The 13,083-nt window shown below is 42.9% G+C and overlaps 1 protein-coding gene across 1 annotated transcript in view; it reads right to left on the reverse strand.

Moving 5' to 3' along the window:
- The window catches only part of LOC119463500 (centrosomal protein of 290 kDa-like), an 83,152-nt gene that overhangs the window by 45,814 nt on the left and 24,255 nt on the right, over nt 1-13,083 (reverse strand). Inside the window, exons 11-15 of the mRNA XM_049655244.1 lie at nt 11,717-11,851; nt 7,914-8,030; nt 6,211-6,338; nt 5,277-5,427; nt 2,788-2,830 (exon numbers count right to left, since the gene is read on the reverse strand). Of these exons, the coding sequence (XP_049511201.1) occupies nt 2,788-2,830; nt 5,277-5,427; nt 6,211-6,338; nt 7,914-8,030; nt 11,717-11,851 (574 nt within the window). The remainder of the gene's footprint in view (nt 1-2,787; nt 2,831-5,276; nt 5,428-6,210; nt 6,339-7,913; nt 8,031-11,716; nt 11,852-13,083) is intronic.

Below are 13,083 nucleotides of genomic sequence, written 5' to 3' on the forward strand. Positions count from 1 at the left end.
CGCGGGCAAAACGGAAGGCTAAATCTGAGCGTGGGGAACAGGGGCGGCGCCAGGATTTTTTTATCGGGGGGGGGGCCCACGACAAGTGAGTTCCTTCGGGGGGGGGGGGGGGGCAGGCAGGCGGGGAACTTATGCGTTGAGTTTTGACTATGTTTCACTCCCTTCCACTTTCCTCTTATGTTATAAATGTTTAAATCAATCAATTGGAAGTCCGAGATAGAACTTGTAACATGGTACCTACGCTTCCTTCAGTCGCTCAAGACTCGATTAAACATACACGGTGTTCTGCTTAGGTAAGTGCGACGTAATAGATATTGAGGCTGCGCATGTTCAACAGATGGCAATCATAGCTCAGCCCTACGCTTCTGTGTATTACAATTTCCCCCACTATTTCTGAACGTGTCTCTCATTTTCTTATTTTTAAAAATTGAACTATCTGAACTGTATAGTTCAGATCAGTTGTTCAGATCAATGCTCTGCAAATGGCTCATTGAGCGAAAATGCCGGCGTACTGCGTCTATAGCAGAGAAATGGCACCTAAATTCGCATCGGCTGCGATACCACGTCACAAGCGCACCTCGACGGAGCCGAGCGAGCGAAAGCGAGCACCTGCTGCGCAGTAGCATGCAGTAGTACTCAGTAGCACGCAGTAGCATGCAGTAGTAATGCTGCACAGTAGCCCTTGGATTATTAAACTATTAAATGTCTGCATAAATTAAAAGACACGTTCCCTTCTCTATGCAACGTCACCGGGAAAAAAGCTAGCGCTTTAGAGTCGTCTCCTGTACGCCACCAGCAAAAGTTATTTCTTTCTTTTATTTACTCATATTCTTGGCCTGTCGGCCGTTACAGGGTGGGTCAAAAGCAGCACTTCAACAATTAGTACAATACATGAAAATTCCAACATTACATAGAGCAATAAAAAACAGGTCAATAGCAGCATTTCGGCAATTAGTACAGTACACGAATAAGGCAGTACATGAATAAGCGAACATAAGCGAACAAAAAAGATAAAGAAAACAAACAAACAAGCGTACATAAGCGAAATATTCTGCACATGCTCTGATCAATAATACAAGACTATAAATGCAGTGTTGACAAAGGAGCGCATGTACACAAACACACACAAAAAAGCGGGCGGTGAGCACATATACATGCGTGCATCTTTCAATGTATAGCTTTAAGTTTTTCTCAAATTGTTCTGCACTGGTGCTTTCCCGCGTTAACACGGTAATTAATTCCATTCTTTAATGGTTCTTGGAAAAAAAGAAAATGCGTAAGGGTGAATGTGCATCTGAGGTATTTGAAAAGTGTTATCTTTGCTTTTCCGTAGTGTTCTACCTTGTCGTGCTCTTAAATACTGTTTACTATTGATTTTAAATGTGTTTTTAGTGAGAAGAAAAAAGAACTTTATACTAGCTATGCGATTGCGTTCAGCGAGCGTAGGCAAGTTCAGCAAACTGAGCATTTCGGAGACATAATCTGTGGGAGAACAACGAAGGGCTACCTTTATAGTGTACTGAAGGGCTACCTTTATAGTTGACATGCTTCATGAAGGAGATTGCTGCTAAATTCACTGACTGCCTTAAAAAAGACCTACATTTTTCACTGGGTACCGCTCAAGCTGTTTCAGACGAAAGCCTTATCATCCAATTCACGACAGCGCCCACCATGGCCACCCGCTCCTGCAGAGGTTCGCACCGACGCAAGCTAAAAAATCACGGACACTGTTGTAGCTCAAAGCCAACGCGTACACGATTGCATCTGCCTATATACGCCACGCGTCCCCAAACAGCAGGCCAGTTTCTCTATCACAGATCAACACGTGGTCTGCGAGTTTCTATTACTCAAGGATGGCTCGGTGATTGGGGTTCAGAGGCTACAAGGTAATTCAGATATGTTTGTCTGCAGGTTAGGCTGGCGACGCAGAAACGCAGACTGTCATGGTACCCTGGAGCCGCTGATAGTAACGCCGACGCCTGCGTGTCCTACCCTTCTCGGCTGCTCTGCATTGCGGAGGAGCATTGATGTGAAGTATCACTGCGAAACGCCTGTGACAACCTGGAATCATTGCCTACCGATGCGTCCTGCTGCTCTTTCGTCTTGCGGGATAGTGTATCATACGTAACACTATAATGATCAGCCTGATTACCTTGCCTTCTCTTTCAACGCTCCCAAACACCTCCGTACCACTGTTTACATTAAATTTCACTGCCAACCCAATGCCGACTGTGGCTTCGCCGAATAACTTGTTAAAAAGCGCGCATTTTTTTTTTTTTTTTTTTTGCAGTGCTAGGCTCAACGAGATGTTCCTACATCCTTTGGTGTACTTGAGTGTGAATGTTCCGCTAGGAACTTGTATGAATTTCTCAGGTTTAGTTGTAGACAGTCTCTTGTAGTGGCTTTTAATATCGTGCTTTTATGTTCCGCTAGCATGCGCATATAGATTATGCGTATATTATTGGGCACAACGCAATTTTCCGGTAGCCTTTGTGCCCTTGTTCGATTGTTCTCCTGGCAGTTTATACTGCATTTTCGAATGCGGTTGCTGATGGGTTCCAGTCGTTCGCTGTTTCGCTTCTGTTTATTTTTTATCATATGCACTAATATTGTTGAATACAGCTAGTGCCTAGCTGTATTCAACATGGTTACCTTCGAACGTGCATATCATCCCCTTAACTCGGATGATATGCAAGTTCGAAGGTAACCATTACGGTTTGATTCTGCTTCTGTTTCATCGCATTAGATAGCCTAAGGTTAAATACCATAGGAACATCAGGCACTCACCTTTCTCCGTCGATAGGCAAACCTCCTCAGAAAGCTTGTTATCCTGCAGGGGAGAAGAAAAAAAAAACCTGCTTACTCTGTATCATCTGCTTTTGGAACCTTCCAGAGACATCTCCTTTATTGCTTTGCTATAGCAATGCACGTTGACTCGACACAGGCTGAATTATTCCAAGCACAAGTGCTGATCGTTCCTTCGCTTGTCTCATACGGTGCGTAAACAAATTTCAAGAATACGCGCAATTCGCAAGAAGCATTCTGGAACATACTAAAGGGTTTCTGCAGCTAACGATGAGTCGCTGTATCAAAAACATAACAGGAGAAATACTATAATCATTCACTAATGCTCACTTACTTATTAACCGAAGTGTTTCGATGGTGATACCGAGTAATATTGGCTTTTTGTTGGGAGAAATCCAAACGCAGCGAACAGCCAAAGGAGCTTTCATTTCATCATGCCCAAATTTATAATGAAGCGTGATATATCGTCAAGGTTAATCAACTTCGAGAATAATCTTAGGCACGCTTTGCGTGGTTAACCATGTAAAAGTAATATCCTGTCTACGAGACATCTTATTTTCATGCAGCCAAACTATCGACTGTATTTAGACGATGTATTTGGCTCTAGTAAGGCGCACTAGTACCAATAACGTACTGTACTTTACGTCAATCCGACGTTAAAGTATACCCGACAATGATCGACCAAAACCATGGTCCTAGTTCTGCACCGATAGAGTATCATATTCGTCATCAGCATCATCGTCAGCCTATCTTTATGTCCACTGCAGGACGAAGGCTTTTCCATGTGATCTCTAATTACCTCTGTCTTGCGCTAGCTCATTCCAATTAATTTTCAGCTGCAAATTTCCAAATTTCTAATAGTCTACAGTTGGCATTTATCTTAACGCTCAGGTTTTTCTTGTTAAATAACAATTACCTGTATAAATGCGTTGATTGTGAGGGCTGTGTGCTTTTAAGCAAACAAAGATCCCGCATATTAGTGTCACACGAGCAGAATTTAGGAAGTGTTCCTTCCCTAAGAACATATATTTATTTTTTTTCCTTTTAAGCACTTGAATGCCAGTAAGCGGCAGAGAGTGACTGCATTCTCTAGAAATCTACATTCCGAATAGAAGTGCTAGATTGTGCTATCACAAATAACAAAAAAGTGCAGTGGAATTAGGTTTAAATGCTTTATGAATTTCAAGAAGAGTAAATTGATGAATTTTTAAAACGCAGCAAAGATCTGTTCTGAAAGCAGGTTCTTCAGTCCCGACAGCAAAATAAGCCCATCAAGAGACCCGTCTGAAGGCTCACAGAATAAAACAATAAAAAGTAGGAAAAAAAAACAAGTTTCAGTAGCATAGCCTGCATGCCTGCGTACAGTATCCGCAAATTCGAAGCTCGGTTTCTTGGCGAACATGCCTCGAAAATTACGCCTTGCTGTAAAGTGGCCATCGTCGTTTTGTTCACTTACACGTATATAAATCCCCTTACGTGGCTGAACTTTGACTTTTGGGATCGCGGGAACGCTTACGCGTTAAGCCTGCCTTTGGTGGAGTTCAGTCAGTAAGAGGCATGTTTTAGGACCTAATGTTAAGGCCTTGTACATTGTTATACAACATTTGCATAAGTGGGTTGTGTACGTAGGGTCCAAGACATCAGTAACAAATTACAGGATATGAGGCATAAAGGATTATTTAAAAGAAATTATGTGATGTATTAGACGCGAGCAAAATTCTCAAAGGCACACTGATTTGAAAATTCCATGTTGTAGATAAAAATAGAGAATTATCGGTTCAGTAGGAGGCGGATGTGCCATTTTATAGGAGGGCTACTCTATACAATTATGAACTTGCAACTAAAACAATCAGCCTTGAGGAAGTCTTTCGCTGAAAGATAATCCCTGTGATTATAGGCCATGGCGGCGACAGTTTACTAAAGATGCAATAGAAATGTGCTTGCAATTACCAAGCATTGGCTGCACATTACAGAGGCAAGAGCTGGTAATACAAAGAATCGCCTTTTCCTACTTTCAAGGTCTGCGCATTGTAAACGGGAGGAGTACCTTACACATCAAATATTGGGGACAAGCAATATGAACAACAATAAATATGAAATATTCAACACAATTGTATAAAAAACTAGAGCTGGAACAAAACAACTTAAAAAGTAAACAAGCATACTAGTACAAAAGCCACACAAGGACAGAAAAGGAAACAAGTAAGAAGAACAAATTAGGCGGATTTAGGGAACAGAGCTAAACAATGTTGTGCATAATTATAGAAGAACTTTAGACACAATGCAGGCGTTAGCAGTAGCTACTTCTTGAAGGTATGTACCTTCCACGCCACAGTGGAGGTTAGCCCTTCGCTCCGGCATCTCTTACAGGCCCATGCTACTTTGAGACAATAAACCCCATGAATGAATCAATGTGCTGGTCCCTGCACTAAGCTACACCTCGTTGAACTGTCCGTGATGGCGCCACTTACCGCAATGCCAGCATCAGCAAGTCTAGAGATAAGCCTCGCTTTACTGGCAGCCATCTCGGAGTATGCATCGCTGAGCGACTTGAACGCCTCCTTCGGGACGCTCTCCTCCAGGCGCCGCTGCAGGCACTTGATGCGCATGTCCAGACGTCTCCTGGAGAAGAAGCAATTGAGGATTACGCCTGTGAACAAAAGCCTTTGTCACCCCGTTCCTCCAGGGCTCCTTGCACCTTATGGCGAATTCCATTGGGAGAACAGGAGCACTAAAAGCACGCCGAAAGTGCTCGTTCCAGAGGCGACGTGTTTCAGTGGTCGAACAGGAGTGGGAGCGCCGTCATTCAGTGGCAGAACAAGAGCAGTTTCGCTGCGCCGAGAGCAGCCGGGAGCAGTCCGAACTGCTCTCGTCTGAAAAGCGGAGTATGGAAAAAGTCACGTCACTTAAACCGTCAAATCCTCATTTGTTTTTATTCTGCTTCAGCCGACGAGCGCGGTCGCAGTGGCGGCAGCCAGGAGTAGTTGGTGTTTTGGCCCCGGCGATTTAAACGTCGGTGTTACGAGGGAGCTTCACAGCGATTCAGTGACAGATCCTGGCATTTCCAGTCCGCCTTGCTTCTCATCGAATGCGCAGGGGACAACCGCAGCAAAGCGTCTTCGCCTTGCTGTAGTGCTCGAGAAGCCCGACGGTGACAGCAGCGAAAGCTGCTGGATCTCAACTTCAAACTCAAGTTGCAGTTTCATGTAATCATCGCAGGTGGAAACGTTGTGGGATGCGTCGGCTTCGCACAAAAGTATGCAGTATTGGCCGCAAACGGTGACAGCGTTACTCTCGACAGATCACAACGCGATCACACGTGTGTTGCGGCTTCCCACAGAGAATGCTGGGACATCAATTGCTTTAGTCACATGGTGCATTTCTCCTCACACGTCCCCCTCCCACCTGCTCTCCGGATGCACTACACATTCCACTGGCGGGTTGAGTGTCCCTGTTCTCACTGCGCTGCTACCCGACTCCGCACTGCGCCGCGCACTGCTCCTGTTTTCCCAATGGAATTCACCATTAGAGTGCTGGTAATAGTTAAAGGTGAGTGCTGAACAATTTGAAATATTTGGCGAAGATCTTGGCAAGGAGTATATGCTTCTTACAGCAGACCAACCTTGTACATCTATTCTGTAATTTTACTTCACGTTAATAGTTCCTGCAAGTTATCCGTGAAAAGTAGCATGCTTAGGGAATGAGATAATCTAGTGAAGGCTAGATTAATAGTAATAATAATAATAATAATAATAATAATAATATGATAACATTAATATTACAATATTATACCATATTATTGATAATATTAAATTATAATAAGAATAATAATAACATTATTATTAATATTATTATTATTATTATTATTATTATTATTATTATTATTATTTGTTTCTTTGTTTCGAAAACATATATACACATGACAGGAAAGGGAAAGCGAGGAGCGGGCTGGCAACTGCCACCGCAACGGGCAGGTAGATCCATGCACGACAACACACGGCACATAAACCTGAGTCATCAAGCTCCGAACCACACTGTGGTCAGATGACGTTTTGCAGCTGTAGCTCGCAGCATCACGATACTATAACGCAACATGACTGAAGCACCGAGTGCAGCTCTGGCGGCAAAACTTACCCAGTTTCAAACAACAAGCACAAGACGTACGCGATGCAGAATTATAAAGCAAAAGAGTGACCTATCAACGCACTGTACGTTGCTAACATTTCCCATAGACTGAAAAAATGTTGGGAATAGGCACGACATTCGTAGGGTCTCGCGGCAATTCTGAAGTTCGTTAGCTTTGTCACAGAGTCAGCAACGAAAGGATGGTACGTAATCACAAACAGGGCGTTTCGTGAAATGCAAATGAAATTGCATTCAAACAAAAAGTGGTGCATTCAATTCCACTTTTATACTAGGTATGACAAATCACAACATAAGCGCAGACACCTTCAAGCTCATACACTTTCAGGATGGCTACCTTTACTAAAGGGCCATATTTTCAGTCTTGCGCATCTATAAGCGAAAAGCTATGTGGTGGCCGTGACTAAAGTAACCCTATAAGGTCAGCGTCTTGGCTTTTTGTAGAACATCTAGAATTTAGATCAGCGCAACGAGCTGCTGTACGTTGGCGACAATCACGGTACTGACATTACTTGATTTTACATCACTTGAATTTTTGTGTACTTTTTTATTTCGGTCGGCAGATATATGTCTGCTTATTCACAATCGAACACTGTTGGAAGTCAGCGCTGCGTGCGTCCTCTACCGTCCCTGCTTCTTGTTGCAGTTACATAAATTTAAGATAGTCATTATCATCAGCAGGGGCAGCCTATATTTATGTCCACTGCAGGACGAAGGCCTCTCCCTGCGATCTCCAATTACCCCTGTCTTGCGCTACCTGATTCCAACTTTCGCCTGGAAATTTCCCAACTTTTCCTAACTTCTTGCAAATTTTTCGTTAGGCCTCTATAGTAAGAGAAAGTAACCTGCAGTGAAGGCTATCAGACGCTTCATCGATTTCCAACGCGCCCTCACCTCTTCCTCTAACGTCTCGTTTTCGGACACTCAAAACATAAACTAAGCGCATTCATTCTTGAAATGCTCACCTGAAATGCTTCAAGGTGCCCTAGCTGCTCCAAGATGATGCGGTCCTTCAGGCGGTCCAAAGACGCCTGACGATCGAGCTGGACACGCGCTGATCCTTTCTCCTCGATGCTGGCTAACTGCGCGTAGACAGAAACGTTGATATAAAAATTATGCAAATGAAACACACTTGTTATAATCAATGTGAAGTGAAGCTTTAGTGAAGTGGTAAATAAATTATTTGCAACTAACGAGAATTCATAAAATTCTGTTTACCTTCATCCTCTACAGCGTACAACCTTATGCAATGTTTATGCTCCCTCATCGCAAAGGCCAGAACCGTATGTATTATGCAATATTTATGCTAGTGCACTACACTGCTCACGAACTATGGCGCAACGAAAACACCAAACCAGGCGGATGCACAGTGTGAGACGTCACGAGGACAAAGGTGGCGTATGACGCTTGTGGAGGGAAGATGGCGACGAGGTGTGTGTGTGCAGGGAAAAGTACGACACATATCAAACAACGTTAAGAGAATCTGTACAGCTTGAGCAACAGTGGTGCATACTCACTTTGGACGACTGACCAAGAGCTTGACACATACGCTGCGGCACATATCGAACTAATATATATTACTCAATGAAAATTGGGTAAATCAATGACTCAGTTGAATATTAAGCGTTACTACATTAACACGTCGGTGTGCTTTAGAGACATCGGTGAGCCGACATTATTTGTTCTGGTTTTATGTAGGCATTTATTTTCTTAGGTACGCAAGAAAAGAGGTGTGCTTACTCGCACCACTTTGTCGTTCAGCAAACAAGAGTTGTGTGAGCCCGTTGACTGACTGACCAAGATGAGAGAAGCCGCACCACATCACGGTAACTCGGCCATAAAAGCTTCGCTTTAAACTGAAATAAAAGGAGTTCTATTAACTCTACCCTTTGTCGAGAGATACGCCGGTACAGTTTGGAACGCAAACCATGATACCTTCATCGCCACGATCTGTCAGTGCCATAATACCGCTTTCAACAGTGTTGATGATTTCGGTGCATGTCAAATGAGGTGCCTCCATGGAAATTTACAGCGTTCGCAGAAGATTTAAATCACTGCACTCGGAGAGTTACGTTGACATCTCACTGACGCCATGTGCAACAGAACCGGATAGGTAAGATAGACATACGGTTGAAGGATGGAGCACACCAATCAACCAACAAGCCGACTGAGTGCGAGACTGACCATTCCTTGGTGCAATTCTGCATACTTAGTGCAAATTTTCGGACGACGTTTTCCGGCCCTTGTAAATTCACTCGGAGCCTGAACCAACCGCAGGACTCTCAATCCTACTCCTGGCATGCGTGACGGGGCGATCTTTACTTGAAAGTTAGTCTGGGCGGCCAACATTCCTCCAGATTTCTTCACCACTTGTAAGTAGCAAGAATTTTGCGTTGATATCTCCGTCCACCATTCTTATTGTGTGCGTATGGAGGAAGAGAAATAACTTAATTGTATTGTGAGGCAATGTGCCATTTTTGGAACCCGATGTTTCGAATGGACTACAATCTAAATGCAAGTGACTTAAAATTATATTAAACAACGGGAGTGCAATCATAGGCTCTGCTGTTCGGCCTCAACGAGCCAAATTTGTGCCCGTTTAACCGTACTGAATATGTCCTGACCTTTTAAAATGCGAACACTTCCGATATGTCAAGAGTTATCCAACTGATAATACCTGAGGTATTGCATCACGTTGAACATTACCAAGCGTTTTTGATATATCGGTGGCCACTAACGGGCATACCAGGTGAATTTAAGCTCAGATAAATTCATAACGTCGACATCGTGGGTCCGGGGATCACAAAATCGTTCAATGAATTCTTTATATCGGGCACCTATCCCGATAAGCACAAGATCAGAAGAGGGGTCGCAAAACATTCCATAGATAACGAAATATGCTGGAAAACGATGATCGAATAAATTTACCGTGTACCCTTCGAAAAAACTTCTTGCTAAACGCGTGACAAACTATCTTGAGAAATACCACATGTACTTTCACACACACAGCAATGCTTTAGAATTGGTTACTCTACCATTACGGTAGTAATCTCATTAAGTAATCTCATGAACTGAAGCAGGGTTAATGGAAATTAGAAATCTAGTATTTAACACAACTTACTCCGTACTCAGCATACTCTTATGTATGAGAAAAGTGGTTAGCTAAGTAGATCACTGTATACTATTGCGTAAATTTCATCATTGTGGATTTAGAGGACAATTAAAAACATTCCATTCAATTGAACTTTACTATTCCTTGATTACAAGGAGGGTGCTGCCGCAGTGAGCGGCTTGACGGAGGCGGCTGCCCCCTGCTTTCGCAGCAATGGACAGATTGACATCAAAACACGCATGGGACAGGCACCTTATAACCAACAATAAGGCCGGTACATCCACTTATACAGGGTGTCCCAGCTATCACGCAGCATGATTCAAGAAAAGAGCAACGGCGTTACGCGAAGCAAACTAAGTGCGTATTGTTTCCAGTACAGTGTAGTAGCCGCCAGTAATTTTTTGTTACTGAGATCTAATTAGTTAATTGTAATTCATTATCTAACTCTAGAAGTACTGTTCTAATTATCAAAGTGTCAATGAGAAAATTGTAGAGCAACATGAGAAACTCCCGATACAGCATTCTGTTGCTCAATACGTGCTACATAAAAGTGTTTTTCCGAGCGTGAAAGAAGCCCGCGAATACACGCAGAATTGCCGCGCGACTGGCCGCTCGAGACGCTTTGCGTGTATTCGCGGGCATCTTTCACGCTCAGAAAAACACTTTTATGTAACACTTATTGAGCAACAGAAAGCTCATGTTGCTCTACAATTTTTTTCATTGACACTTTGATAAGTAGGGCAGTACTTCTCGAGTTAGATAATGAATTACAATTAACTAATTAGATCTACGTAACAAAAAAATTACTGGTGGCTACTACACTGTACTTGAAACAATACGCACCAGGTTTGCTTCGCGTAACGCCGCTCCTATTTTCTTAAATTTTGCTGGTGATAGCTGGGACACCCTGTATGTTAGTGCACAAAGTTTAAGTACAGACACTTGCGTTTTAATTTAGACAGAAAAAAATTATGATATTTTATGTATGCTAGCAAAATGGGATCACCTATGGACATTACCCATGCTTTGAAAACGTACAACCGGTTTAATGTTTGATGAAGGCAGAAAAAGAAAGTAGGAAGCACAGAAACAAATGCGAAGCTCGGCAATATTCTACCATAGGATGGAAGAGTCACACAAGTAAGCAATGCAAGATCAAACAATAAAATGGCAGCAAGGGTTGAAACTGTCAATTACAAGACTGCATCGTGTGAGTGCTTACAAGAAGTGGCAGTCATAACCATGTGAAGGTTACATAATAATAAATTTAACCGGGTGTGAAATCGGAACCAAATCATTTGTTTTCCATAATTTGTGCGGAGCTAAATGTGGCGGAGAATCGACTGCACGCTTATCGGAAACCCTTATATGTCAAGTACAGGTTGATAACGCTATGAATAGGAAAACGCAGTGCATGCGAGTCGTTACAGGTGCTTCCAGCAGTCACTCAGGTAGAGGTGGCATGAAGATAAGCCAACCGTTGATACTTCAAGTGCAATCCCGTTGAGAACGGCTATACAGGCTATTTTCTGTTTTCTTAGCAATACTGCCGAGTAAATTACTTCAACATTATGTCGACGACTATACTGAAGGTTCACATGTTCGATTCCAAAGCTCATTCGTTGACTGCTGTGAATGTGAATAAAAAATCGGTACCTGCTCCTCGTCACCACTATGCCTGCCTTCTTTCCATCGAAGAGCGTCCGCTCTCCACGCCTTAGCAGCACGAACAGTCTCCTCGTACAACCGAACAAGTGACGCGCCTTTTCCGTTCACCAGTAACACTTGCGGCTGCAATAAAGAGTTAGCATCACTATGCGAGAAATATCATAGCAGCGTCAAAACAATCTCCTCGATTTCGTGATGTCATCCTTGTGTATAGACATTCGGCACCGCATTATAAAATGCCATCGTCCGCTCATAATAAAAATTTAAGAATGGAGACAACAGCAAGAAACTCTTGTATTGCCAGTGATAATTAATTAGTTGAATAAATACGAGTAATAAAATATATTCCGAATGTGGCATAAAATACATAAACAATTGGCCGTGCAAAAGGAAGCGGATAAAATTGAGGATTTAAATGGAAATGATTTAGGTTTTTGAATATGCGTAATTGTATTGAAGGTTTGGTCAAGTCAGCAGCTTGTAAATTACAAATCTGCCAACCTTACAATTTCAAATATACTACGGTCAGAAGCAACACGTGCGAAATATCGGTGAAGAAAACTTAAAAAATATTGCTTTACTTTCACTTTCTTTTCTTACGACCAATACAAAAAAAAATATGACTCGCCATTCTGGCCCTGCGAATATGGATGTCCAGCGAAGCTGTGGAAAATCACCACTACAACTACTGAGGGGGGTATCTTTTATAAACACGAAATCATTAATGGCACATGAAGCGAAAAGAAGCCTGGTGGACTGCCGATAGCTGCGATTCTGTACGAAGGACCATCCCAGTCGGTTAGTGTACGAAGAGAGATGGATGGCGAACAGGTGCCAATACGGGCACGACGGCGAGCGACGCTGAGAATGACCTGTAAGAAGTGGTACGCATGCTGTTTGCGAAAGTGACGGGCGTGGTGCAGGGGGTTATCAAAAAACTTGTGAAATAACGACAGATTTGCAATGCGACTGCGATAGGCAATCAAGTTTGTAATTTGATTTCCACCTGCAATGAAGATACGCTGACTTTATGTGAGTAGAATCAATGCATAAACTTAGCAACTGGATTATTTATCAATTCAATGGCGTTTATGCGGTAAATATGGTGAGTTTTCCAGATGGCTGCCGAGTAGTCGAGTGATGAGGGGCATTACGGAAGTAACGCTTGAAACCCTCAAGTTCTGATTGCGGGTGAGATGACGATAGTCACACGGAGGTCACCACTGAAGATCAGATTAGGCCATCACGCTAAGACACTTGTACGAGTTAACGACTTCTATGTGCCTGTTTGCGACTACGTGGGAAAATATAAGGCGATAACGATGACTTCACGTTGACAATACTTTGCGTTTTCT

Source organism: Dermacentor silvarum, chromosome 9 (assembly GCF_013339745.2).
Source record: "Dermacentor silvarum isolate Dsil-2018 chromosome 9, BIME_Dsil_1.4, whole genome shotgun sequence".
NCBI lineage: Eukaryota > Metazoa > Arthropoda > Arachnida > Ixodida > Ixodidae > Dermacentor > Dermacentor silvarum.